This window comes from Rhinocladiella mackenziei (assembly GCF_000835555.1).
Source record: "Rhinocladiella mackenziei CBS 650.93 unplaced genomic scaffold supercont1.2, whole genome shotgun sequence".
Lineage (NCBI taxonomy): Eukaryota > Fungi > Ascomycota > Eurotiomycetes > Chaetothyriales > Herpotrichiellaceae > Rhinocladiella > Rhinocladiella mackenziei.
The window spans coordinates 2,623,003-2,648,434 of NW_013550603.1; the positions used below are offsets into that span (position 1 = coordinate 2,623,003).

The following is a 25,432-nucleotide window of genomic DNA, read 5'->3' on the forward strand; positions in this document are numbered from 1 at the left end:
CGAACAGACCTTAGGAGCCGAGGGAGTTCTCCTCACTAGACTCAAGACAGCTTTATATCTTGACTCATGCGGGCTATGGAATTCGACTCCTCGATCACAAAGTGTTTTTGATAGCTGGATTTGGATTTCCCGCAATAGCAAACTCTGTCAAATATATTTGGAGCCATTGTAATAGATGAATGGGACATCTTGACCATGGTAACCCGGAGTCAAAGCAAAGATGTACGAATAAGTCTGCTTGGGGAAGGTCTCAGAGACAGCGTGTGCCGTCCAGTGTGCGTTACAGGTGAACGATGCCTCTGCAGAAGACAGATAAGTTCGAGCTTCATTGGACGAATAGCCGTATTTGAGATTCCTGACCGTGCTCCAGGTCCTCCTAACCGAGGGATATAAATCTTCGACAACCAAATTCACAATCGGTGGCTGAATTGTATCAAAGGTGGTTTGAAGTCTCCGGCGAAAGTCGTCGTCGCTGCTGGCACTTCGTCGGTGAAGAAAAGCGTCTCATTGGAGGTATGGCTATTTAAGACCCGGACAGATTTGTCGAATCTGCCACTGGCGAGCAGTTGACCAGGTAGAGCTGGTATAAATTTTCCGTCGACTGTTGGAGCAAACGTAAAGAGCCCTATGTCTGCACGTGCCACGAGATCACGATTGGCTTTCTGGAGGGCCCTGGTATGGAAGTTTTCGGGCTGCATCTAAACTGGTGACATTCAGGGCATCTAGGTATCGAATGAACAGAGTGTCTTGCTGGAAATTGCTGGGCACAGGCTGAAAACCTGGAGAATGAAGGATGGCTTGCTGAAATGGCACCGATCCGTTCATCCCGCCGTATGCTGTAATTTGGTGAAGGATTGAACCAGCTCCAGCAGATTGACCAAACACTGTCACCCGGTTTGGGTTTCCACCAAAAAGATGTATTTTCGATTGAACCTAGTCCAATGTAAGTCTCTGATCTAGGAGACCAACATTGGCATCGCCATTGGTTCGAATATCTGGTCCAGACAAGAAGCCAAATGCTCCGCCCTGAGCGTCATTAGTCGATGGGCATGAAGTTGAGATGAGAATCAATGTAAAGCCTCCCCCATAAACCCAGGCCATGATAGGAGCACCCTGGTAGCCAGCCTTTCCACTTCTTTTCCAGATGCTCTCTGGGACCGTAGAATGGCGGCATACCAAGCCGGAAATGCTTGTGGACATATTCTTCCCACCTCCCCATTTTGAATGTGAGATCAGTTTTCCAGGGGCTCTAAAGGTGCTCTCCAACGAAGGTTTCCTATGGGAGCCTGTCCATAGCGAATATTTGAGAAGTTATAATATGTACCAGAAGCCTAGAACGTATTAGACGGGTGAATTGGTAGATTTTGGTTTCGACTTACGTTGTAACTTGATGCCTGATGAACTTCATAGCCTAAGTCAACAGTAGGTAACTCAGCTGCTAATGCCAATACTCCATGAAGAGTGTAGACACAGACGAAAAGGAACAAATACTTCGCGAAGACCGGCATTTCGACGTTTGGGTTTGGGAAATGAAAATGCTCTAGGCAAGCGCAGGCATATCTGTCCGAAAACAGGAACATTGGCTCTTTACGTATCGGGGAAATTTGGTCCTGGTAAGGGGCAAGAGTACTTAACGGTGATGACCTGTTAATTTCCCTGGGCTAGCTCTGCTAGGGTAGCAACGAAACCATTCTTCCTCATAACTGTTGGCCAGCATGCAAAACTGCATCGGTTACGACGTCTTTGTTGTGCAAAAATTCTGCAGTACAGCACCACGGATTAGCTTCCAGTCCTGAATTACTATTCGGAGAGGAAGACTTGCCAGGAATCTGCGACGGCACCCAGCCCTTGAGCCAGAAATCCACGGCTGATTCTACGCAGCCCTCCACAGGAACGGGAAAAACATGGGAAAGGGTCCCGCCGGGCTCCATTGAATTCAACTGTCATTGGCGATGGTAATCTGCGGTCATTCTCATCATACCGAAGAATTTGCCGTCTTACTTGAAGGTCCTCGGATCCTCCTTGTTCTGATTGACCACCTGAAACATTGGGATCCTCGTCGGTGATCACGGGTGTGGTGGATCTTGTCCGTGACACTGCCAGGTTTTTGTCAAGCGAGATGCCCAGTGGTCGTCTTCCTCGTTTCTTGTGCGTATAGGAAGCTACTGTAAATCGAGTTTCTTTGATGCGGAGATCATCGGGGTGGTGGATCTTGAGGAACGTCACCGGTGGGTGTGATTTGCTGCTGTCGGACATCTTTTCAAACAATCATGGAGATAAGTCAATTCATTTTCGGAGTGTCTCATACGAAATCCAGGGATGAAGCTGATGATATACATCTTGCGTCGCTGCTCTCCTGTCTGTCAATGGGGCGGTACTAGGATCTAACAGTATCGGCGAGACCTTCTTGGTCCTGCTTAGCTGATGACAGGTATCTTTAGAATGTCAAATAGTATGCGAAAAGGAAAAAAAGTAATCCTCTAGCCAAGTGAGATCGAAGGTCTTGTCCGGTGGGCCCCTACCCGATGTGATAGTGGAAAGGAGAGCTGGGGCTGGGGCTCAGCCTAGCCATATCAGAAAATGCAACAGCATGAAGTTCCTTTGTTCAGCTATGCTTGGTGAAAGAATAGGTTTGGTAGGCGGTACACTGAACGGGTGTCGATGGATTGCAAAGACGTGGTTAGATCCAGACATGCGTGATTGGGCCCATTATTGTCGACTTGCGATGGCCAAAGTGGGCAACACGAATTGGGTCGAGGCTGAGCTGCGTTTTCACACCGCATCATCTTTGGCAACGCACGAGAGCGAGGTAATTGGGGATACTTGACGTGGACGCGGAATCGGGGATAGCGATGGCAGGTTCTTTTACCCGCTCTGTGAATTCTGAAAGGAGTGGAAGAGGAATTGGAAGTGACTTAATCACCAATATACTCCGCCGTAACAAAATTGCGTTAAACCCATAGCAACCTAACCGTATGCTCACGTGATGAACCTGGTCTTGACAGGCAAACTTCAAGTCATCCCGATTCTTGACCACTTTATCCACCACTTCCGACCCTCAACACTCTTTTGTTGTTTCAATACCCTCTCATCCTTCAACTAAGAGCCCATCGATCTCCCTTCCGACTCTACCAGACCTGATCGACCTATGTTGCCATGATGATGGAAGAGTTTCAATCGGAAACCGACAGCGACTACACCAGCTACTGGCGGGATTGGGTATGTTGATATCCCCCTTTCTATCGCCTCGGGCTCTCTTCGCACCCGGAAATGAAGTCAGTCTGCACGTGAGAGGAAGAAAGAATATGACTTCATCGTTTACCGTGTTTTGTTACCACCGTCCCTCGCCGTCTACCCACAGCCTTGCACCAGCTTCTCCAAGAATTGTAAAGCAAACCCGAGGCGAAAACGGAATCGAATGGCTGCAGAATCTTGATCTCTTCGCCATCCCCCAAGGCTACTAAGTTTACCGCGGCTCCCAAAGCCATTATCACACAAACATGAGATTTGCTCAACCATTCAATACCTTCGAATTCCTTTTTCTCCTCCTCCCCACCAAGAAAACGACTAACAGCCTTACTTTACAGTTCATTTCCTCCCGCGGCAACGAATATTTCTGTGAAATTGACGAAGAATACATCACCGACCGCTTCAACCTGACTGGCCTCAACACCGAAGTGCACTACTACCAACATGCTCTGGATCTGATCACCGACGTATTCGACCTCGACTGCGAAGATGACATGCGCGAGACGATCGAAAAATCCGCCCGTCACCTGTATGGCCTCGTGCACGCGCGCTACATCGTGACCACCCGCGGCCTGGCCAAGATGGTCGACAAGTTCAAGAAATCCGACTTCGGCCGGTGTCCACGCGTGCTATGCGACAGCCACCCCCTACTCCCCTTCGGACCGAGCGACAACCCAGGCTTGAAGACCGTCAAGCTCTTCTGCGCCAAGTGCGAGGACATTTACAACCCGAAATCAAGCCGGCATGCGTCCATCGACGGCGCCTATTTCGGCAGCAGCTTCCACAATATCCTATTCCAGGTGTATCCAGCCTTGGTCCCGGTCAAGTCGCGGCGGCGGTACGAGCCGAAGGTGTTTGGGTTCCGAGTGCACGCGGCGGCGGCACTGTCTAGATGGCAGGACTCCGAACGGAGGAAGATGCGCGCGCGGTTGAAGGAGGCCGGCGTGGTAGGTGAAGGGGCACAGTTGTTCATCGAGGATGCAGAGAGCAGTGATGGCGAGGACGGCGTTGAGGAGGACGATGATGATGTCGTCGAGGTTGAGAATAATGGAGATAGGAGCATGAGGATGGCTAGGCCTGGGGACGACGGCGTCGGCCTGAATAGGGCTCCTACTGCTGGCTAGGCTAAGCCACGCACTGGGAGAGATAAGGCAATGCGGACGGGGCTAGACCAATTCGGGGCTGGGACGGGGTTGAGGGGAGTCTATTGTTTCCTCCACGGCGTGCCAGGTCAACGGCGTTTGACGATGTTGTATATGCACGAGAATCAATTCAGTGACTTTTTCAGAGCAAGGGAGCGCGAATCCGAGTCCGGAAGAAATGGAAAAATGGTGGTTTTGGACTTCAGATTCGAGTGTATCTTTATCATTGTACATTTATTGTATCCTCCCAAGCCGCCTGCTAGCCCTGGTAGGTCTCCCTACTCCAGGAGTGGTGGTGGTAGACTTCTAATCTCGCCTCCTCCTCTTCCCTTTTCTCCCCGTTTCTTCCGCTCCCTCAACCTCCTCCTCATCTTTGCCTTTTTTGAGTTCATCAGGTGCGAGGCCCCAAGCTTCGGCGTCAATCCAGTCTTCTCCGTCAGACCACTCCCCTACATGTCCCTCAGTTTTGCACCAGTCCCAGACATTATCCCGCATTCTCTTCGCTTTGATTAATTTGGCCAGCACGGCTTCATACCCCCGAACACTCTCTTCTTGTTTTTGAATGAACATCATCAGGAGGCGCCGTGTTTCGATAAACTCTTCGACAGGGAGTCCAAGTCGGGATAGATTGCGAGGCGCTCGATGGTTGGCTGCTAGTGACGGAGGGAGGAGGAACAACGGATCAGCTTGCAGCAGCGAGGAGTCGATGGAGGAGTTGGTCGAGCGCCGTGATAGAGGAGTGGGGGCGTTTGAGCTATTGTGCTCGGCTGCAAGTGATCGAGTAATCCTCCGCGTTGGTTGTGGTTGTTCTGTGTCGTCTTCGGATGCGCCATCATTGCCGTGACCCTCTGTGTCTACTTCCATACTCTCTGGTGCTCCGCTTTTCGATTCCAGCGCATTATTCTCTTTGGCCTTTTTCTCCCCCGGTTCACCTTGGGATGTGTGAGCATCTTCGTTGGTATGAACCCCGTTTGTGGTGGCCGGGCCTCTTTCAGTCACGTCTACTCCATCGGTCGCACCCAGTTCGGTTTCCGTCTCTAATTCTCGTTCAGACTTGCCTGTCTTCTTGGAATGTGATTCCGCCTGTTCTTCAGGATTTGATAACTGGGCGTCGACGGCATCTTGCATAGCCAAACCATTCTCACCCACGTCACTGTAGTCATGTCCATTTATACCGTTTGGGGCGGCTTCATTTTCAGTATTTCGTTTCCGCTTCTTGCTTGCGCACGGCGTAGTCGACCTTGGCTTTGGTTCGAACATGTCCCAGTCGTCATTAACCTCCATTCTACCGCAAGGCATCCACGACTCATCACCCATGAACTGTCTGCTTAGGTTTTTGGCGCGCCAAAGATTAACCCTCTCTTGCCGCAGCTTGTCCTCTGTCGACTTCACCATGTCAGGAAGGGCACTATCGAGGAACGGGAGGGACAAGGTCGGGTGCCTTGCAAGATCGGATGGATGTTTCAGGGGACACAAAAGCTCTACATGAGTCCAGTCAGTAGAGGTTATTAGACCAGGTGAACGGGTGCGTGTTTTTTTGGTTGTTGTTTTGGTGGGGGGGTGAAGACATTACCCTCGATGCGAACATTGCTATACGGGTTCTCGTCTTCGGCGTCGGCATCTGCTTCAGCGTCGCTTTCGCTATCTTCCAGTTCGTCGCCATATTCATTGTATCGTTTTGGATTATAGTCCAAGATGTATCGCGAATATCCAGCGTGTTCAATTTTCTGCAGGCCCCGTGAGCCTCAGATCCTTTGAGTCTGCTTTGCGCATGTTGCTTGCACACACCTGCTTGTAACCGTCTGGACCATGGAGATAAGGGAGAGCACCCGCGTGTACGTAGTTTGCTCCACGTTTCAACTTGTTTCCTCTGTTCGTTGCCGAAGAGATAGGTTGGTCTGTAGGAGCTGGATGCGGAGAATGGATTAGCACAAAAGTTCAACAGTCACGCCTAACACAGCAAAAGAGGCAGCAAAGTACCTTCTCTCTCGCGTCGCAGAGTCCTTCTGAGAGCAGCGATTGTCTCTGCAATTTCAACGTGTTGCGGAGGCATTGTGTTGGCTGAAGATAGGAGGAAGTGGTAGGGCACTCGACCGTCGGTAAGAGAGCAGTATACCAGGGTGCAGTGAGCGGGAAATGGAGGGATGGCAGTGGGTCAAATTCATGTAGATTGATCAAATCCCAGATGCGAACAGTAGTCCGCCTGCGAAAACATGATATCGTCGGGTGGGCGAAGAACGAAAGGACGGTCAGTCGATCTCGCTGCTTCTCTACTCCTCATCCAACGGCCGACTGGGGCGCGCGCCAAACCGCAAGTGCATTTTGCATCATTCAGGTTCACCCTACAAAAGCCTAATTTTGGTATGGCGGAGCATAACTCCATCGATAGCGCTCACCTCAAGGGGCGCGGGGGTGAGCAAAGGACACCTGGATTACTCGCGAATAAAAACCTTATTCGCCATGTACGGTTTGATCCTAGAGAGTGAGCGAAAGCCTTAGCCTGGGCTTTAGCAGAGCCTCACCGAGCTCCCCTCCCTCAAGTAGCATGCTGAGCCCCCCGCCTTCCCGTGGGGAGCGGACGGCTACACATACCAATCAACTATTCAGATCAGCCTGAGTGAATCCGGCAAACCCTGCCGCTATACTACTACCTAAAATTCCTTATGCATCGCACTCTAGTAGAGCGCATCGTAGAGCCAAAAAGCTATTGAGAGAAATCGTGGTCAGATGCCCAAGAGGTGCCTAGAAGGCCCCATTAAACTAGGGCGACGCCAAAGGTACAGGATTGGCAAGGATCGGCACATCCCGCCACATGCTGTCCGCAGCCGCAGTAAAATCTATCTCTCAAAGACTCACAGTAGCGTAACCCAGCACTGCTGTCATTTCCGCTAGCTCGGGTTCGCCGTGGAAAAGGAACCTCAAGTTTCAAATTCATTTCTACACCCAAGCGCATTATCGGTCATGTTACTGCTCAGAACGGCAATTCAAGCCATGAAGGCGATTCCCCAACCACAAAACGCGGCAAAGGGACAATCGAGGAAGGGTGTGCCTTATGAAATCTCTGGCAGGCAAGTTACGAGCGAAGGACTCATGACTTGGAGGGGCCTTCAGGTAGACGAAGTGCAAATGGACGAGGGTGGCGCATTCCAGGGAGGATGGTTCGTGACCTAGGGATCGGATGCTCAGGCTGAGGACAACTCAGGCTCGATCTGCTCCGACTGTGTCCTCTTACTGTAGGCCTTCCAACGATGATCACAAATGAAGACGCTGACAGCTGCAAAGAACGATTGTGACATTATCCCATTGGCTCACGTGTTGGGAACCCCTATACCTCTGTTGCCGCTATCGTGCACTTACTGGAATCCAAGGGACCAAGATCGTATAGGTTGAGGGGGGGGCGAAAATCAACCAATCCCTGACAGCGAACCAGGGCCCAACCGGTGTACAGGCAGGAGCAGACCGAATCGATTTTGCATCCGACAGTCGACAGCGTTGTTCGCCATCGCCATGGGATCAACTCTTGTGGGATTGATAGCCGCCCTGCATGCCCACTCTCCTCAGCTGAGGACATAGCTTGGTGCACCACTTCAGAACAACCAACGTTCTTGATTCTAAACTTGAAACCCTCTCTCATAGACTGACGACGAAAATCATCTCTTACCTGGGTGCAGGTTTGTAGCTGGAAACACGGTCTCCATGTACCGTCGAAGGCCTCAAGCGCCGCAACATTGGTGACCCTAACCGATACGGGGTTTCGCACAGCAGCATCGCCCAAATACTCTTCATCTAACTCCATACCAATCGATTTCACCTCCCATGAGAAGCTAATCTTTCTCGTCATCCACATGAAGATGGTTGAGAACCCTTCGTTGTCAAGAGGGCGGGTTGTAGAGCTTCTCGACGGCTCTAAACCCTCCACATCATTACATTACCACCGGGACGTTCAGAGCTTACTGCACAAACCACCCAGCTTCTCGATGTCTGAAATCCAGAAAGCAACCGTCTCCTCTGTACCGACCAATCACCCTCTTGGTGACCACATGCAAACCCCGAGTCATGGATCACCTCCTGCTGAGGCATACACGATTGGCTGGATCTGTGCATTGCAGGAAGAGTATCAGGCTGCATGTCGAATGCTGGATAAAGAGTTCGTTGGTCCTGATGAGCTTGGTGCCAACGACAATACGATATACGTCTTTGGTAGGATCGGTGGACACAATGTAGTGATTGGATGCCTGCCGACTGGTTGTATAGGCAACAGCAATGCTGCCGGTGTCGCCAACGACATGGTCCGATCATTTCCCAGCCTGAAGTGTGCTTTGCTGGTAGGCATTGGAGGAGCGGCTCCGACGAAGAAGAGAGATATCCGCCTCGGTGACGTGGTGGTGGGCGTGCCTGATGGGCAGCAGCCTGGGGTAGTGCAGTACGACTTCGGGAAAAGGTTACCGAACGGTAATTTCGAACGAACCGGCCATTTGAACGCTCCTCCGAGTGTTTTGCTGGGTGTCATTCAAGAAGTGAGACGGCCCTATGACGACCCCCGAAAGCCCGATAGAATATCCGAGCACATGAAGCGGATGGACGACATGCCAGACTATCAATGTCCGGGACAGGATCGGTTGTATCGTGCCGACTACGAACATAGAGGCCCGCTTAACGATGAGGAGAGCGATCAGGAGGAGGAAGAAAGCTGCAAGAATTGTGGTAGTGATGGATTGGTCCAGCGCCCAGCACGCAAAAGTCTCCGTAACGTCACGGTCCATTACGGAACCATCGCGTCTGGAAACGCTGTCGTCAGGGATGCGAAGATGAGGGATCGATACGCCAAAGACCGGGAACTTCGTGTTCTGTGTTTTGAAATGGAGGCTGCTGGTCTGGTGAATAAGCTTCCCTGCCTAGTGATACGGGGAATATGTGATTACTCGGACTCTCACAAGAATGATGATTGGCATAAATATGCTGCTCTTGCAGCTACAGCCTACGCGAGAGAGCTGCTGAACCGTCCTCAAACCGCAAAGGGTGTTTTTCATGCCGTCATGGGCGAAACAGTGTACGTAGGATCATTCCAGAGGTCTGGGCTTTTTGCGGCGTCCCCATCCGAGTTCTAACACAACACAATAGTGGAAGGTAAAATCGATATGATGATTGAGGAAATAGTGAAACGCGATCAAGAAGGTAATTTACCAGTTCACTTTATCAAAAATACGAGAAGGTATCCGTCCGATAACACTTCTGACCTGAAGGGCGTGAAAATCTGGACATGCTACGTAGGCTGGAACCCTGTGACTTCGAATCAATCAATAACGAATACCGACTGAAATTCACCCCGGGCACATGTCAATGGATTGAGCAAGAGCGTGAGTTTCAGGAATGGGGAGCGGAGAAGAATTTACTGTGGATTTTCGGGTCGGGCAAAAGTTTCACTGCACATGTAAGTAGGAACAACGATTAAGGATGGAAATTCGATCACTGAAAATTTATCAGTACATTCGCGAACACTTGAAACGTAAAAATGACTTCTTGATGCATTTCTTTTTTGACTCGAAGAGCGCGGAGGTAAAGGGGCTATGGTCCCTTAGGGTGTTCTATCAGACCATTCTTCACCAATTGCTCCTCCAATTGATCGACAGGAATCGAGACACCAGTGAGAAGCTCAAAGCTGAATGCCTTGAGATTGTACGGTATGAAGAGACGCGCCTGGGGGATTTGAAGGGTGCGAGGTCTAAAGTTGCCATGCGGCAAATCCTGGCTAAGGTTGGACCGACATTCCTTGTCGTCGATGCTCTTGATGAATGCCCAGACAGCGATCCTGATGTATTACGAGACTGGTTGGGAGAGCTAAACGGGCTCCCACACCTCAGGACTGTCATAACAAGTCGTCCTGAACAGAGGATCAGAGACGCGGCCGAAATTGGACTCCATATCAATCTTGAGCTCAACTCTCTTGTTCACAAATCGAATGAGGACATCAGACTGTTCATTCGAACTCGACTTCAAAACTCCAAAGACCTGCAAGGTTCCGGGTCCGCTTGGGAGAAAGTGAAGGCACGGATAGAGGAGGAACTGATGGCGAAATCTAATGTATGCGGTAAGTTCAGCGCCGAAATGTTCACTGATCTGATAATTTCCCCAGGGAATGATACTCTATGCAAGGTTGATGCTCGATATTCTTGAAAACAAAGCTGCCGACGATGTGGACATAGTCAGAGAGCTAGACTTCTTGCCCACAAAGCCTGGAAAGGTATATGAAGTCGTGTTGAATAAGATCGACGATAGGAAATTTGCTCAGAGGATCTTCCAATGGTTGGTTACGTGCAGGCGACCACTGACAGTCGATGGACTTTGGGAAGTTCACACGCTTCGTAATGCAATTCAGCGGAAGCAAAGTTTCGAGTTGCAACCTCGCGATATTCAACCTGGAACGGACCGGTCTCGCTTCCGACGATTTCTGCTCAAAGGGGGCCTCCCATTGATAGAGATTCTCCAGGATGACACCGTGCGTCTCGTTCACACCACAGTTACACAGTTTTTATTAGGCCAACACTCTGAAGACGACTCGAGTGTAGAGTGCCCCCTCCCCTTCCGTGTTCAACTCGTTGAAAGCCATGCGGAAGTCGCGCTGACGTGCCTGACGTACCTTCGTGTCTCTTTGGGACGCAATGACGACAGGGACTCTGAATCTTTGAGCAGCGATGATTTGTACGATTATGCGGTGCGAGAGTGGCCGGCGCACACTGCGGAATCTGAGGAACAGATCATGCGCAAGGAGAAGGAGAGAAAGGTCATCATCTCGTTCTGCGAGGAGCAGGCATTCCAGCTCTGGCTCGAGGCTCGTGCGAGCGTGGACAGCCGTTTTGGGGTCCAGTTCTCGCTTGAGAGTGCAGTGGTCTGCTATCCTACCCCTTTACACATTGCGGTCCACTTCAATTTGTGGCATGTCGGGCTCCGGTTTTTGATCGCCATTAATGCGCGTGACGCAGCAGGCTGCACTCCACTGCACATTGCAGCCGGACAGGACAGCCCACGCATTGTCCAAGAGTTGTTGAGCAAAGGAGCCCGCACGGATATACCTGATACGCATGGCTCATATCCAATCCACAAAGCAGTGCAACGAGGCCGCACTGCTGCTCTCAGAGAACTCCTCGGCCGCGGTCAAGGCGACATTGATGTTCAAGACAAGTATGGGTTCACGCCACTGCACATTGCCTGCCAGCTTGGATGGATAGGATGTGTCGAGGTTCTGCTAGAACACCATGCCACAATCCAGATTGAGACTAACGCAATCGAGACACTTCTCGGACTTGCAATTGCAAATGGGCACTCTGATGTCGTTCAGGCTCTGTTGTCCCGAGACCGGTCTTTAATCGCACATTGTGGCAAGCCATTGGTACAGGCCGCTCGTAGAAGGAGGAATGAGATGGTGAAGTTTCTCTGCGAAGCTGGAGCCGACATGTCTCACTCAGACTTCCTCGGCCAGACCGCCTTACACAGAGCCTGCATTTCTGGAAACAAGGATCTGGTTGGATACTTGCTCAACAACCCCAAAGTCGACGTCGATCCAATTGATAGATCACAGAGAACACCGCCCTATTTTGCGGCCGAGAAAGGATATCTTGACATCGTGGAGCTGCTCATTGCTCATCGTGCGAATTTAAATAGCCTAGATCGGCGGTGGGAGACAGCCTTATTCAAACCTGCAGGTAATGGGCATACTAAAGTGGTGCAAATGTTACTCGCTGCTGGCATAGATGCCATGAAACTGGACATGTGGAAACGCACTCCCATGCGCTTCGCGGCTATGAAGGGTCGTCGTCCGGATGTTGCTTGAAAGGACAAAGATCGATCAAAACTTACCAGACTGGATGGGTCGACCCGTCCTTCATGTCGCAGCAGCGTATCTGCGCCACGGTCAGGAGGAAGTGGTCGATCTACTCTTCAAACATGGAGCACGGCCAGGGCATCGCGGATTTCAAGGTGGTAGCGCCCTTCATGCTGCCATATTTCGGGAAAAAAGTCAGCCACTTCCGACCAAAGTTCTCGTGGAGAAGCTTATACAGCATGGTGTTCCGCTGGACACTCGAGACAACTACGGGAGAACTGCCCTTCACCTTGCTGTGCAGACTAAAAATCTCGAAGCTGTTGAATTGCTTCTCCAAGTTGGTGCCAGTCCGAAATATAATGTGTTTCACTGGACAGCCGGAGATGGGAAAGATATGACGAAATATATCCTGAATACGTCAGATTTGAATTCTAAGGACGATACTCGGAGAACGCCTCTCCATTTGGCAATATTGTCAGGATGTCTGAACACTGTTCAGCAACTCCTCTCAGCAGGAGCGAATACGGAGCTTACTGATGAACAGAACCAGACACCTCTACATTATGCGGCTGAACACGCCGACCTGGACATCCTGGAAGCTCTTATAGCGGCGAGGGCAAATCTTGACGCCGTGGACAAATGGCGAAATTCACCCTTACATCTTGCCGCGCAGAAGGGCAATTCGGCCGTGGCCCAGAAACTTGTCGCTGCTGGGGTTCGATTTCAAGTCAACGGTGAGCAGAAAACTGCCTTACATCTTGCAGCCCAGGAGGGGCACGATGAGACGGTGCATACCCTGCTACATAGTGGCATAGGAGATCAAGAAGTTTTCCAACAGGACGACGAAGGCAGGACAGCCTTGCATTTTGCATCTGAGCGGGGAAGATCTAGCGTCACCACACAAATACTAGACTTTGTGGAGCAATCGGCCGCAATTGACATCCAGGACCATCTGAGCGTGACCGCTCTTCATTTGGCATCCAAGAGAGGCCATCTCCACATCGTGCAGAGCCTTATCCAGGCTGGGTCATTTGTATATCGAACGAACAGAAACCGAGATATGGCAGTGCATTTTGCCGCGGAGTCCGGGTATCTTGAAATCGTCGAGGAGCTCCTCGCTGCCATTCCAGCCCAGGTCGAGCGCTGCCTTAAAGAGTGGGACAGGTGTCTTCCGCAGTGGCCAAGCGAGGAGGATGGAGTCAACCGAGCATTTTTGGAAGTGCTTGTCAATATAAACGCGTTAGTCCGAGTTCCGAACTCCGCAGAATGGGGAGCCGCACCGAATTAGTGGCTCTCATTCAGGAGGCAAGCCCTAAAGTCCAAGATCGTTACAGGCTTGCAGACATGGGACAAAGAGAGATACAGCATTCCCAGCACCGCGTTGATGAGGGCCGTGAGGGGTGGTCACGTCGACATTGTTAAATTCCTGCTCAAGGAAGTCCCTGGAATGCCCCTAGACACGCCTACCTACCATGAACCCAATGTGCTATCGCTTGCCGCATCCAAAGGGAGAAGAGACGTTGCCACTCTCCTAATAGCTGCTGGGTCGGAAGTCAATGCTATCGCTGACAGCCAGGTGACCTGCTTACATGAGGCTGCAGAGAACCGCCATGCAGATGTTGTCGACTTGCTCCTGGAGGAAGGTGCGAATCCTGACCTGGCATCTCTTCGTGACGGATATACTCCACTGCATCTGGCCGCCGAGAAAGGCCACACCGAAACCGTGAAGTCCTTGATTCGTTTGGCCTTTTTTAATGTGATTGATGACCTTGGAAGGACGCCCCTGCATCTAGCCGCCGAGAAAGGTCACACCGAAATCGTGAAGACTTTGCTCGGTCTAGCGTTCGTTAATGAGATTGATGATCTTGGGAGGACACCACTCCGTCTAGCATGTCAAGGAGGCAAGGAGGAGGTGGTTGAGTTGCTTTTAAATGCCGATGCCCATGTATTAATCCTGGACTTCACGCAGAAGACGCCACTAATGGTGGCAAGCGAACGAGGTTATGAGAGGATCCTGGCACGACTTCAAGTCCAGGCCAAGAGACAGAGGCAGGCCGCGCCCAAATAAAAGCGATTGCCGCTTAATAGAGGCTCTCTTCTCATGAATTTACGGCTTATTAGACCCTACGGAGAGTAGTCTAGGCAGATTTGAGGGAGCCGGATTGGGATACCCAGCATTCAAAGTGGATTCTATCGTCGACAGATGACAAATGCTGGTATTTGGAATGAAGAGGGACGGCTAGGCTCAGGGAGACCTCTACGAGCACTTGGGGAATCGCTCGGGAAGCAGAAGGTTGGCGGAGGGCGAGCAAAGCGACAAGCGACTTAGCCAGCTTAGTCATGAGGCGAAGGTGGGCGACTGGTCTTTCGCTTGATACTAGGTATTTTTGAGGCTGTGTTGAACACCTCCACAGACGTGCCTCTTCTATCACTCTCGTTTCTATGCAATTTGATCTAATTCATCTTTCCGTTGGTGATGAATCCCGCGCTATGCAGTCGTATCATAACTCCACAGGGCCGAACGGCGAATCTCTCGGTCACCCTGTAACTCTCCCTGTCCATATCGACTGTCCTCTCCATCATGCCTTCTTGCGTTCTTTCTGTCTCGTCATGGATCGAGTCACCGGCCTAGCCTCCTTGTTCGCGTATATCTCGGCCGTGAAGGGACTGGGAAAAAGGTCAGCAAAGTCCTATCAATAAGCACACAGATTTGCAACCGAACTTACTCTTCGAACTGCAAGGCAATGAGATACATGATAAACACCTCCAGAGTGAGCAACACCCCCGCCGTACGACCCTTGTACAGTGCTGTTCCTAAGAACGACAACGTGCTTCCCCAGTACATCGGCGCGCCCGCGATGTTGAATGGGAATCCTTCGACTTTCTGGTCCATCAAGATACCGAAGTAGTCGCCCAAGTACGTTCCGGTGATCCCCAACGCCCACATGCTGGAGAGCACGAGGACATTGCCGATCAGAAACAGGACCACGCCCACTGCCGGGTGGTACAAGGCTGGATAAAGTGGTTGGTCATCCAGCGCATTCTTGTACAGAGAATCCCGGACAATGCCGATCGTGAAGATTACCACGGCCAATGCATAACAGCCATGGTAAGGAGAGCGGAATATCTTGGTCAAGAAGTGGGTTTTGTACTCTGACCACGTCAGTGAGAGGCTTGCTCGGGGGTAAACATCTTTGCCTTGTCGTGCGACAATACTGCTATCGTCAGTAGAGTCGTGTTGCTGAGCAGAAGTACTTACTTCCAGAAGATGGGATTGAATGCTATGGCTGCCGCGGCGACTTCAGGTTTGTCAGTGCCCTGTTGCAGAACCAATGATTCCAAGGTTCAAAAGTTACCATAGAGCGAAGGCTGCGACGTGTCAATGAAGCCAATCTTCTCCTGGCCGGTCAAGCTGGCGATATAATTCTGTATTTTCTCCATTGGTGAAATTGATAGCCTGGCCTCATAGAAAGGACATCAGGTTGGGAACTCAAACTTGAAAATTCGCCTGACCTTGGAGGTAAAGAGGGGCTTGGCATGACGTGACGCGGGTTTAGCATTTTGGATTTTCGCTAACGAGGCTGCACGGAAGGGCATTGGCCGCCCCCTGTTCATCCGTTTACGAGTACAGCAGCAAACGATAAAAGTCCACTAAAGGAATCTTACAACCGAAAAGTTTCGTCGTTGATAGGGGCATCAGCACCAGCACTGGTCGTCTTAAACCTTGATCAATACATTGCCCTTTTTATCCATCTTGACGCCATCTCCGCCAGGCAGAACTCGCAACGTCTGTCCAAAATAAGCGTCGACCACATTCAAATGGACCTCGATCCATTCATCTTTCTTATTCGGTAGTATTCGATATGTCAAGGTCTGCCTGCTTATGGGGACCAGACTGAGGGCGCACGCCTTTGGTCCACTGAAGGCAAAGTCTTCACTCGCCTCCATCGCCACGTTGAATGTAAGAAAGTGCATGCTTGGATTCTCGATCATGAAAGTCAGACGATGCGCAGGGACATTCGAAGAACTTAGAGATGTTTCCGACGTCTTAAGCATGACACGAGGTTCCGCCATTGGGGCCACCAATCTCGGCACTTCGAGGACCGTGGTGGTGATCTCCTGTGAATCTTGCCGATGCCATCCAATCTCGAGTGCGAGATCTACTCCCACCGTGTGCCGGTCACCGAGAGTCAGTTTTTGAACAGACAACTCCAAGTCGAAGCATTCCGTTTGATCGGGCCGTATCAACGATGGGATCGCAATCTGGTTTCCAGTTTCTGGTGAGTTGGTTTTCGCTCTCACGATGCCGTTGCTTGATGAGCAAATCGCCCCCCCAGCAATTTTGTGTGCAGTAAGCAAGATGGCTTCGATGACAAGAGGTTCCGTGGCAAATGAATAAAGATTTGCTGCGACGGAATACTTATGTCTTAACCCAAGGGCGCTAGAAGAGTCAGCATCGGAAGGGGGAGCCTCAAAGAAGCTTGGCCATGGATCATCGTCTAGCCGCGGTGTGAACTCATAGTTGGCTTCAAAAGGACGTATGATTCCCACATCGATCGTCACACTTTTAGTTAGGATTGTTTCGGGCTCCGAGGTAAGCCTATAGGTCGCGATAACTTCAACTTCATGATCCACAGCGATCACTGTGTCAGTAATTCGCAGCGAAATAGCCTTTTTCCCCGAGGATGGGATCGTTCCAAGCTCTCTAGGAGGCAGTGCCGTGATGCTGGATGCCGAAGCTGTACCTGGAGCATGGTCCGCTCCTGAATCGCTCCACCGTACTTGCGCAGCACCTGCAACCGGACTGATCATCCGTGACTCGATGGATACAATTGCGTCGTCCTCCTCGTGGTTGACAATGTCCAAGTCGATGCTTATGGACTCGCTGGTGTAATATGTTCTTCTGAGACCCAATGCTTCAATTTGCAAATTTGGCGGTTTGGGCTGAACATTGATTCTGTTGTATGCATTAGATTCTTGCCCAAGCGGGCGAGCAATGGGGTTGCCACCCTTTGTCTCCCACCACTGAGCAACGGCGTGCTCGAAATCTGACGTGGTAACGGCGAGTGAGAAATCGTCCTCATCTAACAAGAGTGTGATGGAAGCAATCGATATCTCACCTGCTTCCCGTGGCACAACACGAAACCGGAAGATTGTGGTATGATTTGAGGGTATTGTCAAATTAGTCCTACCCGTCTGGGATGCAATACTTCCCGCGGAGGACCTTTTATTTCTCGACAACGTGCTTGAGGTTGACTCCTGGAGACAAACATCAACAAATTCAGCACCTGAGGACGTAGCCTCGGCATCTTGACTTTCTCCGGCGACCAGGTAAACAGGCTTCAGACCACCCTCGAACACAATTTTGACCTCGGTCAACTGAATCGGGCGAAGTCCTGTCTGCGCTCGCGATTGAATGCACAGTTGACACTCCAGCGGCTCTCCCACGAACACATTGTGGGTGGAGAATGCAAAGCTTGGGACAAGCGGTGACAAGGCTCGGTCCATGTCAATTGCGACAGAAGGATGAGCGCCATCAACGCCAAGTGCCGTGATGGCGTGGCGCAAATCATAATCAATTCCCGGCTTTCTGTCGAAAACGTTGTTCGAAAGTTCCCATAGGAGTTGGATCACCAGCTCGGGCTCTTTCACTTTAGCAAGGCAGTCGAGAAGAGTCCAGCCGAGTAGTTGTAACAACTTCCACCACCCAGCAGTCCTCCAGTTCTGACTCGACCAGAGAGGCCGCAGTGTCGAAATGGCATCCGCCCAGGACCCCATTTCGATCTGTTCAAGTGCTTTTTGAAGTCCCAAGACCTCAATCTTCCGTACCTGGCCTCGCTTTGCAAAGTGCTGGATAGCTGTGTCCAATGTAGCCATGATCTCTTCCTCGTACTTGTATCCAGTGGTTCCATCAGTGGGAACTTCACGGTATGGCTCGAGTGCTAAATACGTATCATAGAGGTGGGCCTTGCTCGCAACCATCGATGCAGGTGACCGGCCTGGAGGCTGTCTGTCTTCCTCAGGAATTTGTAGAGCCCACTTGCGACGGGCAACGGTGCTTCTCCGGGCCATATCGAGCCAATACCCTTCATGAGGGAGTTGTTCCCATGGAGTCGAACGCTCACCAGCAGGAAGAGACTTGTCGACACCAGCAAAAATGGGAAGGATGTCAGGAACTCCGGGAATCTTGATATTGAGCAATGGATATTCCGATCTGGACAACAAATCCGCCATGACCATTGCCCACGCGGTCTGCCAGGCCTCCCATCCATAGCTTTCGGTCCCTTTGCCTCGGCGATTGACCAAGTCCCTGACTCGGTTCCTGTGCATGATCCAGGACCTCACCGCTGTCGTTCCTTGATCTGTCCACAGGAGACACCTGATGGTGCGAAGAGCAATAATGTCAGCCAGCAATCTTGCTTCGTTGAACCGCGGGCTCCAAATGGCAATGGCATCTATGATCTCCGGGCCAAAGAGACTCTCATAAGCGGTCTCATAGTTTCGACAAGCCGCATCCATCTCTTGTCGAAACTCGGCCAAAACGCCGAGTTTGAATTCGTACCGGACATTCCAACCTCGTAGTGACAATACACGCGAGGTCCCTGGTTGTACAGTGGGCGGGGGGACAGAATTTCTATTACGCTTTCGACGAGCATGCTTTGAAAGGTCTCGATAATAGTCTACACAGAAAGGATGGAGAATGGATAAGACCGAATTGACAAAATCCACGACCTGGAGGGATGAGGAATCATAAGGCAGAAAGTGAATGCTTCTCCCATCGAGTGCGGTGGCACGTCGAATGTTGTTGAAGCGATCTTCGGCATCCGAAGGGCTAATGTTACCATCACCCAGTAACAAAACCACAAGCCTAGTCTTATAATGGGTCGATGAGAAAACACTGCGAATATGGTTGATCTCGGCTTTCAACTTATTGTCCCGGAGAGAGCTCGTGTTGGGATCAGATGTGAACGAGAAGCAGGCAAAAAAGGCGCATGGTAGTCGAGACTGATGTTTCGTTATCCACAACGAGGATATGATGCCGTCAGGATACAATGGTGAGCTAGGGGTCAAAGGTGACAAAGGAGAATGGAGCACGAGTGGTGATGGAGGACTTCCATTTGCAACGGTGGCTGACAAACGAGGGGAGTGAGGAGGCGGAGGCGCTTTACGGGGGGGAAGGGTGTACACCTATCTCCGATGTCAGCATGGAGAATTGGGCAGCGACGCCACATTTCCCTCCACAGGATAATTTGGGAGAGCTCTGACCTACCCGTCCAACGGTCAATATCTTGAACACGCGGCCATTCTTGGAGAGCAGAGCGTGCGAGTGCCATGGGATATTAGAGCCATCTTGGTCGCGAAAGGCTTGGAGCAGCCGCCTCGCCAGCGGGCCCTGGACCACTGGAAGGTCTACCTTGATTCTGAACCCACCCTCATGCAAGAAGTTATGTGTCCGACCGGAAAGATCTTGTTCTGTCTGGTTCCCTGTGTCCAATCCGGACAGAAACAACAACGGCAGGTTATGAGTGGCATAATCAACAGGGAATCGGTTCATGATGATCGGGCATCCTGCGACTGAGAGGGACCTGGCGAGGTCACAGGAGCGTCGATGCGGCTTCTAAAGAGGTCAGTACCTGCATAATGTCTGAGAAATAGCTGGAAGGTGGGTTGGACTAAGTTGATGGAGGGATCTCGCACTCATCAAGTCGAGATGAGGTGAATCATGGAAGTGAAATCACCCGAATGAGGCGACTTTGAAGTGGCCTCGGCGCACTTTCCTCATCGGACGATGTGCGCTTCCATCTCAAATTTGACTTCCTCATCGTCTTTCTCGATGCCCCTCGGTGGTCCGTCTATCTGCGGGTCATCTCATATGTGCCAGTTTGTGTCAAGTATCCGAACGTCTTCGAGGGGCCTGTGTCGATCTCCAGTCGGTAAACTCGGTTCTGGTAGGGCTCCAGACAAATAGTTTCGACCCCACGTCCATTTCCGCCCAATTGAGAGCACCATTTCGGGTAGTCGAGCCTATTATTTAGTACAGCCTCTTTCCTCGAGACAGCGACTTGGATGCTCTCGATTCAATAACCTGACAGTTCTTGCATTTTGGAATACCAGATGTTCTCTGACAAACCCTTCTCCAGTGCGACCATTCTTCAGAATGCATTGATCGGTTCGAGCCATGGATCTCATCATTATAGCCCTCCTCCGGCGTATCTAATCGATGCATCGAGTTCAAGCCTCTGCTCAAGATGCAGAGGTGCCTTAATTGCTGACTAGTAAGATCCTACTGACTAAAGTTCGAATGCTCCAGTTTTGTTGAGGGCAAGGAAACATCAACCCTATAACAATGCTCGGACCACTTTGCCACAGGTATGCAAGGGCCAGCTGACAGCCCCACTATGTTTGTCATGCTTCGATACAAGGCACAGAGAGCTTCTGCCTCTACTTCTGCAAACGCACGAAGCAAATGCTCATACTCGAACATAAGATGAACAAGCTTTCAGTGGGAACGACGTCATTCTCAATACAGCATCATGATTACCGTCTCGGAAAGAATCACGATTCGCGTCGCTTCAAAGCCGCGATTGGCGTTCTCATGACTGCAACCAGTATAACCCTCATTTCACGTCTGCCGGCTTACCAATCCGCGCACGGAGCGGCTCGCCCTGCTGAGGAAAATATTGGCTGGCTGACACTGATTCGGCAGTCTCAGAAGGGAAATAAAAATGTTTCGAGGTTAATTGCCTTGTACGAACCAAAAGGATGGCTTTGGTGCACATTCCTTAAGAGGAAATTCTGCAGATTTTCTACCTGCGCTCCCACTCTGATATCTTGGTAGAGTCTTCTGGAGCGTCTGCACATTGCCCCAATACCATCACAACCTATGGGTGAGTTCCAATATTGCTGTACCAATGTCCGCAGAGCAACTGCTACCCAAGGAACCAAGGAGGATATTCCGCCCAAAACCCGAGGCGGTCCGACGGTACCCACCGGGATCGTTCCTGCTCGTCTGCCAATGTGGCGAGCCAAAGTCCCCAATTACTCAGAAACGCATCACCCATTTGTCCACGACGCAATCTGGTCATGATCAACTCGATCCAACTTATATCCCACAAGGCCACATGGAAACTCTTCCGAATTACCGGAATGGGAAGGTGGACTAAAGTGTACTTGACTACCAAAAAGCGATAATCTAGCCCTGAAACGTATATTGGCTCTTTTTGATCTGAAATCCCCTGGCAGACATTCCGTCCGAGGACATGGATCCAGGTTGTTCTCCTCATTCCTTGAGCTTCAGCCTTGCCACACTCTCCCCCCGTTCGCCAAGATTGAGATGCCCACACAGAGACTACAAAATCCAGACTAATCATCATGGTCGAGTCAGATTTCCTCCCCATATAAGAACGCTGTACGTAACGATACTTTCCAGAAGCCCGTCCGCTGCTGGGTGACTGTCGGATATCAAATAGCCAAGTCAAGTGGGCTTGTTAGTAACAAATTAATCAGCGCCATGCTACAAGTTAAGCTCGAGGCCAGGAATCAACAGACTATCCAACCAGAAAGTGAGGGCGCTTTTCTACCTTTCTATTTGGGATAACGAAGTCTCCGAACGATCAATGCTAGGTAAAGATATCTGGATGCTCAAGCCCCTTCGAATGCCATCTATTTGAGACCGAAATATTCAACTTCCGTGGGTTCTCTCTCTCAGCGACTTCTGCCCTGGAGCAGACCCGACATAAAACCCCCCCTCCCTCTGATCGAAAGATACAATTTCCACGATCCCGATCTGATCGAATGGTTTTGCCTAGCTTTCTAGCGGTGTTACCGACAAATGCCTCCGAGGGAGGACGGGACACCAAAATCATTCACCTGGATCACCGGAAATCCACGGAGCAAAAAAAATATCACACAAATTCATCGACACGCGGGGCAGAGTTCCGTAGTCAGGCCTGAAGCTCCATCTAGGCCTTGGACAAACCATGATTCACGGCATCTCCATCCGGACAATTCAATACACCCTCCTACAAGGGTCCTTCTCGTTAATTCTGCGGGTTCAGCGGGCGGTCATTCTACGGATACTGAAGTTCCTTCACTCGGGAATCAACGTGTATTCTACCCTTCTTTCCGACTAGGAGAAACGACAGCACCGGTAGCGAGTGCAAAAGCAAATCCTACACGAAAGCTGACCATTCGCGAGTTGGTTAATGTTCCGGATAATGAAGATGAAGAGCACTTTCCTGTTTCTCCCATGCCCACACGGAGGAGGGATCTGCCGCTGGTGGAGGACGACTCCCAAGAGCCTCATCAAGACGAGATAGATCCCCCAGTGTTGAAACAGGCCATGAATACAGCGCGAGGGCAATTCGTGCGTGACCAGCCCCGACATTCATCCCCGCACACAACGCCAGCACTTCGAGCCAACATTTCCAAACGGCGAGCGCCAGGTTCGGGCTCTTCGCATGTATCATGGCGTATTGGCATGGCCCCCTCCACCGTGATGACCTTGTCCAAAGAAGAATCGCAAATCGAGCAGATTCTCTCACAAACTAGTGCCTTCTACTGCGGCATGTTTGAAACTTCCTGGTCTCGACGGTTACAAGAGAGCAGCACCGCATTCGACATCATGAGCGAAATGGAGAATTTCAGCGGGTCGATCACTACAGCAGGGGGCCTTCTGGCTGTTGACAGAATCGACACGGCATCATTGATCTTGGGTCGAGTGCTCCCTACGCTTCAACACCTTTTGGTATCGCAACATCCGCAATTATACTATGTATTGGCGGATCTAAGTCTTGATACATCGGACAATGAATTGGGACGGCTCCGTGGGCAGGTCAAGCGATTTTCAGCAGGCATATCCCAGACCATTCTTGGAGCACAACATCCCATCACACGACTTCTGCGTCTTGACCTTCCCCTTGATCAAACCCTTCGCCTGCGTGAACTGATCCAGCGCAAAGTCCACGAACTACACGAGCAGTTCTTCAGCCAAACATCATACCAAACCACCGGACAGTATTACTATCTCGCACGTGTGCTAGCGCAACTCGGGCAAACCGACGAGGCGGCACGGATTCTGTCCTCGATTATGACCATTTGGGAAGTCAACTACGGGATGAACAGCCTGATGTCGGTGACGGCGCTGCTAGAGATGACGAAAGTGCGCCTCGCACAAAATAACCCGGACGTGCAAGCCGAGTGCCTAGTGAACGATGCACTGCAACGGACTCTGACACTCGAGGACAGCACTAAGGTACGGCCGTTGAGCGCGGGCATTGTGCACAGTCGCATGGGCTGCCTCCGCACACTGGCTCGGCTATTCGTGATGCGTAACAACTACACGATCGCCCTACAGCACTACACGCAAGCGGTGCAAGTGGGAATCAACGAGTTGGGACCTGCGGCGCCCGCGGTACTACTCGCACTCGCGGACCTCGACGCCGCAAGCAAGATGGCTGCTCACGCAAATGCAAACGCAGCGAGCATCGGTCTCGAGGAGTAAGGCGGTATTGATGTAACAGCTGTCAACTAGTCGAGCACTTTGAGCATAGCGAAGGCGGCGATAAACTGGGCCTGAAACGGCAATAGAAGCAAAACATGCATGATTTGACATTAGCTTCCAGCATCACTATCTCATATAGGTACATGTTCATTGTTGTCATCTCAGCAGGCACTTGACAAGTGGCATTTACGCAACATATCATACCATTGAGAGCATATAGCATCAAGATATAATTTTGTTCTTGTGGGTATCTCTATGCTACAATTCAGATTGCTCAATTTCCATTTTATAACTTTTCATGTCCGCTTTTGTTTATTACCTTCTACCTCCTCGTTTCCGCCTTTCTTTCCCTTTTTCTCGCTATGCTGAATATACGCTTCAGTGGCGATGCCTCCGAACACGAGCACCACGCCCATCCACTGGCCCTGACTGAGACTTTTGCCGAACCACACCACGCTCAGCACCATGGTGAGCATTTTACGGGTCACTGTCACCGTGACGAGCAAGAGGCTCGAGAACCGCTCCAGAGTCGCGTAGATGAAGAGCTGGCCTATGGCGCCACATGCCGCGAAGCCGAGGACGTCGTAGAAGGCTGCTGGATGACGGATGAGGAAAGACAAGGCCGTGGCCAGTTCATGAGTTTGACTCATTTTGGCGAATGACGGGACGAACGGCTCAGGTATATACGGTGTCGCGAGCAGATATACGCTCATGAGCACTGTGCCGAGCAGATTCAAAATGACCATCATCTGAGGCCCGGAGGTCTTGCCATAGCGACTTGGGGATTGGAATATATGATCTTGCACGGTGTTCGTCAGGCCGTCGAACAGCAGGTTTATTCCCAACAGAGTTAAGCCATAGATGCTCGAGGACTGCGGCTTTTGCTCCCTGCCCGGTTTCGGCGGGTGATAGAGTGTAAAAATAGCGACGCCACTGGTGACGGCGAGCACGATCATGTATTTTGACAGCGGATAGCGTTTACGGAAGAGCGTTACATGCAAAGCCATGACCGGGAGGAGTTTGCAGGACTTCGCGAGGACGAAGGTAAGGTAATCGACGTGGGCGAGGGAGGCATAGCCAAATGGCGACGCAAGGGTCGTCGTTAATGTGACAAGGAGGAGAGGGACGAGGGAAGCCTTCGACGGGAGGATGTTGAAGGACTTTGTCTTGTACAGCAGGTACAGGCTACCGCTTGTAAATGCGAAAAAGGCCTGAAGGGTGTTCAAGACGACGGGGAAACGAAAATATTCTGATTGCGCCTGCGCGGAGTCGTCGATCGGGTACGGTGTGGTTGTTATGCGCTCTTGGAGAAGACCCCAGGTCAGAAACGATGTATAGATTCCACTGACGCAGATGATGAGGGTCAGGATGCCAGCCTGTGCAGGCTGCGCGTGGGACGTCGATCTAGGAAAGGAGGAGGAAGGTGGATTTGATGTAGACTTTGAAGTTTTCGATATGTCTCCATTGGTGTAGATTGCACGTTTTTCTGGTTCGTCCGAGGGCATCTGCATGATCTCGCCGGAATTGATTCGTTGCACGGGAGCGACTTGTTTTCGACGTGCCATGATTGCTGGTGGACTCCGTGTGAAGGGTTGTGGCTGACGAATGTAATAGTAATGAATGACTGGAGTGAGTGGTTCAGAAGGAAGAGATAGAAGGACGCGAAGATCAACTCAGTTCTATGTCATATGTGGCCTCATGTTTCAAAGTCTGAGACAA

At 51.0% G+C, this 25,432-nt stretch overlaps 9 protein-coding genes across 9 annotated transcripts; 4 read left to right on the forward strand and 5 right to left on the reverse strand.

Moving 5' to 3' along the window:
• Nucleotides 1-648: 648 nt before the first annotated feature.
• Nucleotides 649-2,256, reverse strand: Z518_02735 (uncharacterized protein; the record flags this gene model as incomplete). Its single annotated transcript, XM_013419762.1, has 3 exons — nucleotides 649-933; nucleotides 970-1,026; nucleotides 2,002-2,256. 3 exons carry the CDS (start codon nucleotides 2,254-2,256, stop codon nucleotides 649-651), a joined length of 597 nt encoding a protein of 198 aa, XP_013275216.1.
• Nucleotides 2,257-3,500: 1,244 nt separating this feature from the next.
• On the forward strand, nucleotides 3,501-4,373 carry Z518_02736 (uncharacterized protein; the record flags this gene model as incomplete). The annotated part of the gene is made up of 1 exon (XM_013419763.1): nucleotides 3,501-4,373. The coding sequence occupies one exon, from the start codon at nucleotides 3,501-3,503 to the stop codon at nucleotides 4,371-4,373; it is 873 nt and encodes a 290-aa protein (XP_013275217.1).
• Nucleotides 4,374-4,697: 324 nt separating this feature from the next.
• Nucleotides 4,698-6,444, reverse strand: Z518_02737 (uncharacterized protein; the record flags this gene model as incomplete). Its single annotated transcript, XM_013419764.1, has 4 exons — nucleotides 4,698-5,872; nucleotides 5,965-6,118; nucleotides 6,180-6,298; nucleotides 6,372-6,444. The coding sequence occupies 4 exons, from the start codon at nucleotides 6,442-6,444 to the stop codon at nucleotides 4,698-4,700; spliced, it is 1,521 nt and encodes a 506-aa protein (XP_013275218.1).
• Nucleotides 6,445-8,368: 1,924 nt separating this feature from the next.
• Nucleotides 8,369-12,219, forward strand: Z518_02738 (uncharacterized protein; the record flags this gene model as incomplete). Its single annotated transcript, XM_013419765.1, has 4 exons — nucleotides 8,369-9,441; nucleotides 9,663-9,822; nucleotides 9,876-10,472; nucleotides 10,525-12,219. The coding sequence occupies 4 exons, from the start codon at nucleotides 8,369-8,371 to the stop codon at nucleotides 12,217-12,219; spliced, it is 3,525 nt and encodes a 1,174-aa protein (XP_013275219.1).
• Nucleotides 12,220-12,253: 34 nt separating this feature from the next.
• Z518_02739 (uncharacterized protein) lies at nucleotides 12,254-14,278 on the forward strand (the record flags this gene model as incomplete). The annotated part of the gene is made up of 2 exons (XM_013419766.1): nucleotides 12,254-13,449; nucleotides 13,513-14,278. 2 exons carry the CDS (start codon nucleotides 12,254-12,256, stop codon nucleotides 14,276-14,278), a joined length of 1,962 nt encoding a protein of 653 aa, XP_013275220.1.
• A 511-nt stretch (nucleotides 14,279-14,789) lies between these two features.
• Z518_02740 (uncharacterized protein) lies at nucleotides 14,790-15,651 on the reverse strand (the record flags this gene model as incomplete). The annotated part of the gene is made up of 4 exons (XM_013419767.1): nucleotides 14,790-14,877; nucleotides 14,937-15,383; nucleotides 15,470-15,509; nucleotides 15,567-15,651. The coding sequence occupies 4 exons, from the start codon at nucleotides 15,649-15,651 to the stop codon at nucleotides 14,790-14,792; spliced, it is 660 nt and encodes a 219-aa protein (XP_013275221.1).
• Nucleotides 15,652-15,927: 276 nt separating this feature from the next.
• Nucleotides 15,928-19,765, reverse strand: Z518_02741 (uncharacterized protein; the record flags this gene model as incomplete). The annotated part of the gene is made up of 2 exons (XM_013419768.1): nucleotides 15,928-19,398; nucleotides 19,481-19,765. 2 exons carry the CDS (start codon nucleotides 19,763-19,765, stop codon nucleotides 15,928-15,930), a joined length of 3,756 nt encoding a protein of 1,251 aa, XP_013275222.1.
• A 2,694-nt stretch (nucleotides 19,766-22,459) lies between these two features.
• On the forward strand, nucleotides 22,460-23,713 carry Z518_02742 (uncharacterized protein; the record flags this gene model as incomplete). The annotated part of the gene is made up of 1 exon (XM_013419769.1): nucleotides 22,460-23,713. One exon carries the CDS (start codon nucleotides 22,460-22,462, stop codon nucleotides 23,711-23,713), a length of 1,254 nt encoding a protein of 417 aa, XP_013275223.1.
• A 296-nt stretch (nucleotides 23,714-24,009) lies between these two features.
• Nucleotides 24,010-25,278, reverse strand: Z518_02743 (uncharacterized protein; the record flags this gene model as incomplete). The annotated part of the gene is made up of 1 exon (XM_013419770.1): nucleotides 24,010-25,278. The coding sequence occupies one exon, from the start codon at nucleotides 25,276-25,278 to the stop codon at nucleotides 24,010-24,012; it is 1,269 nt and encodes a 422-aa protein (XP_013275224.1).
• Between the last annotated feature and the right edge of the window lie 154 nt (nucleotides 25,279-25,432).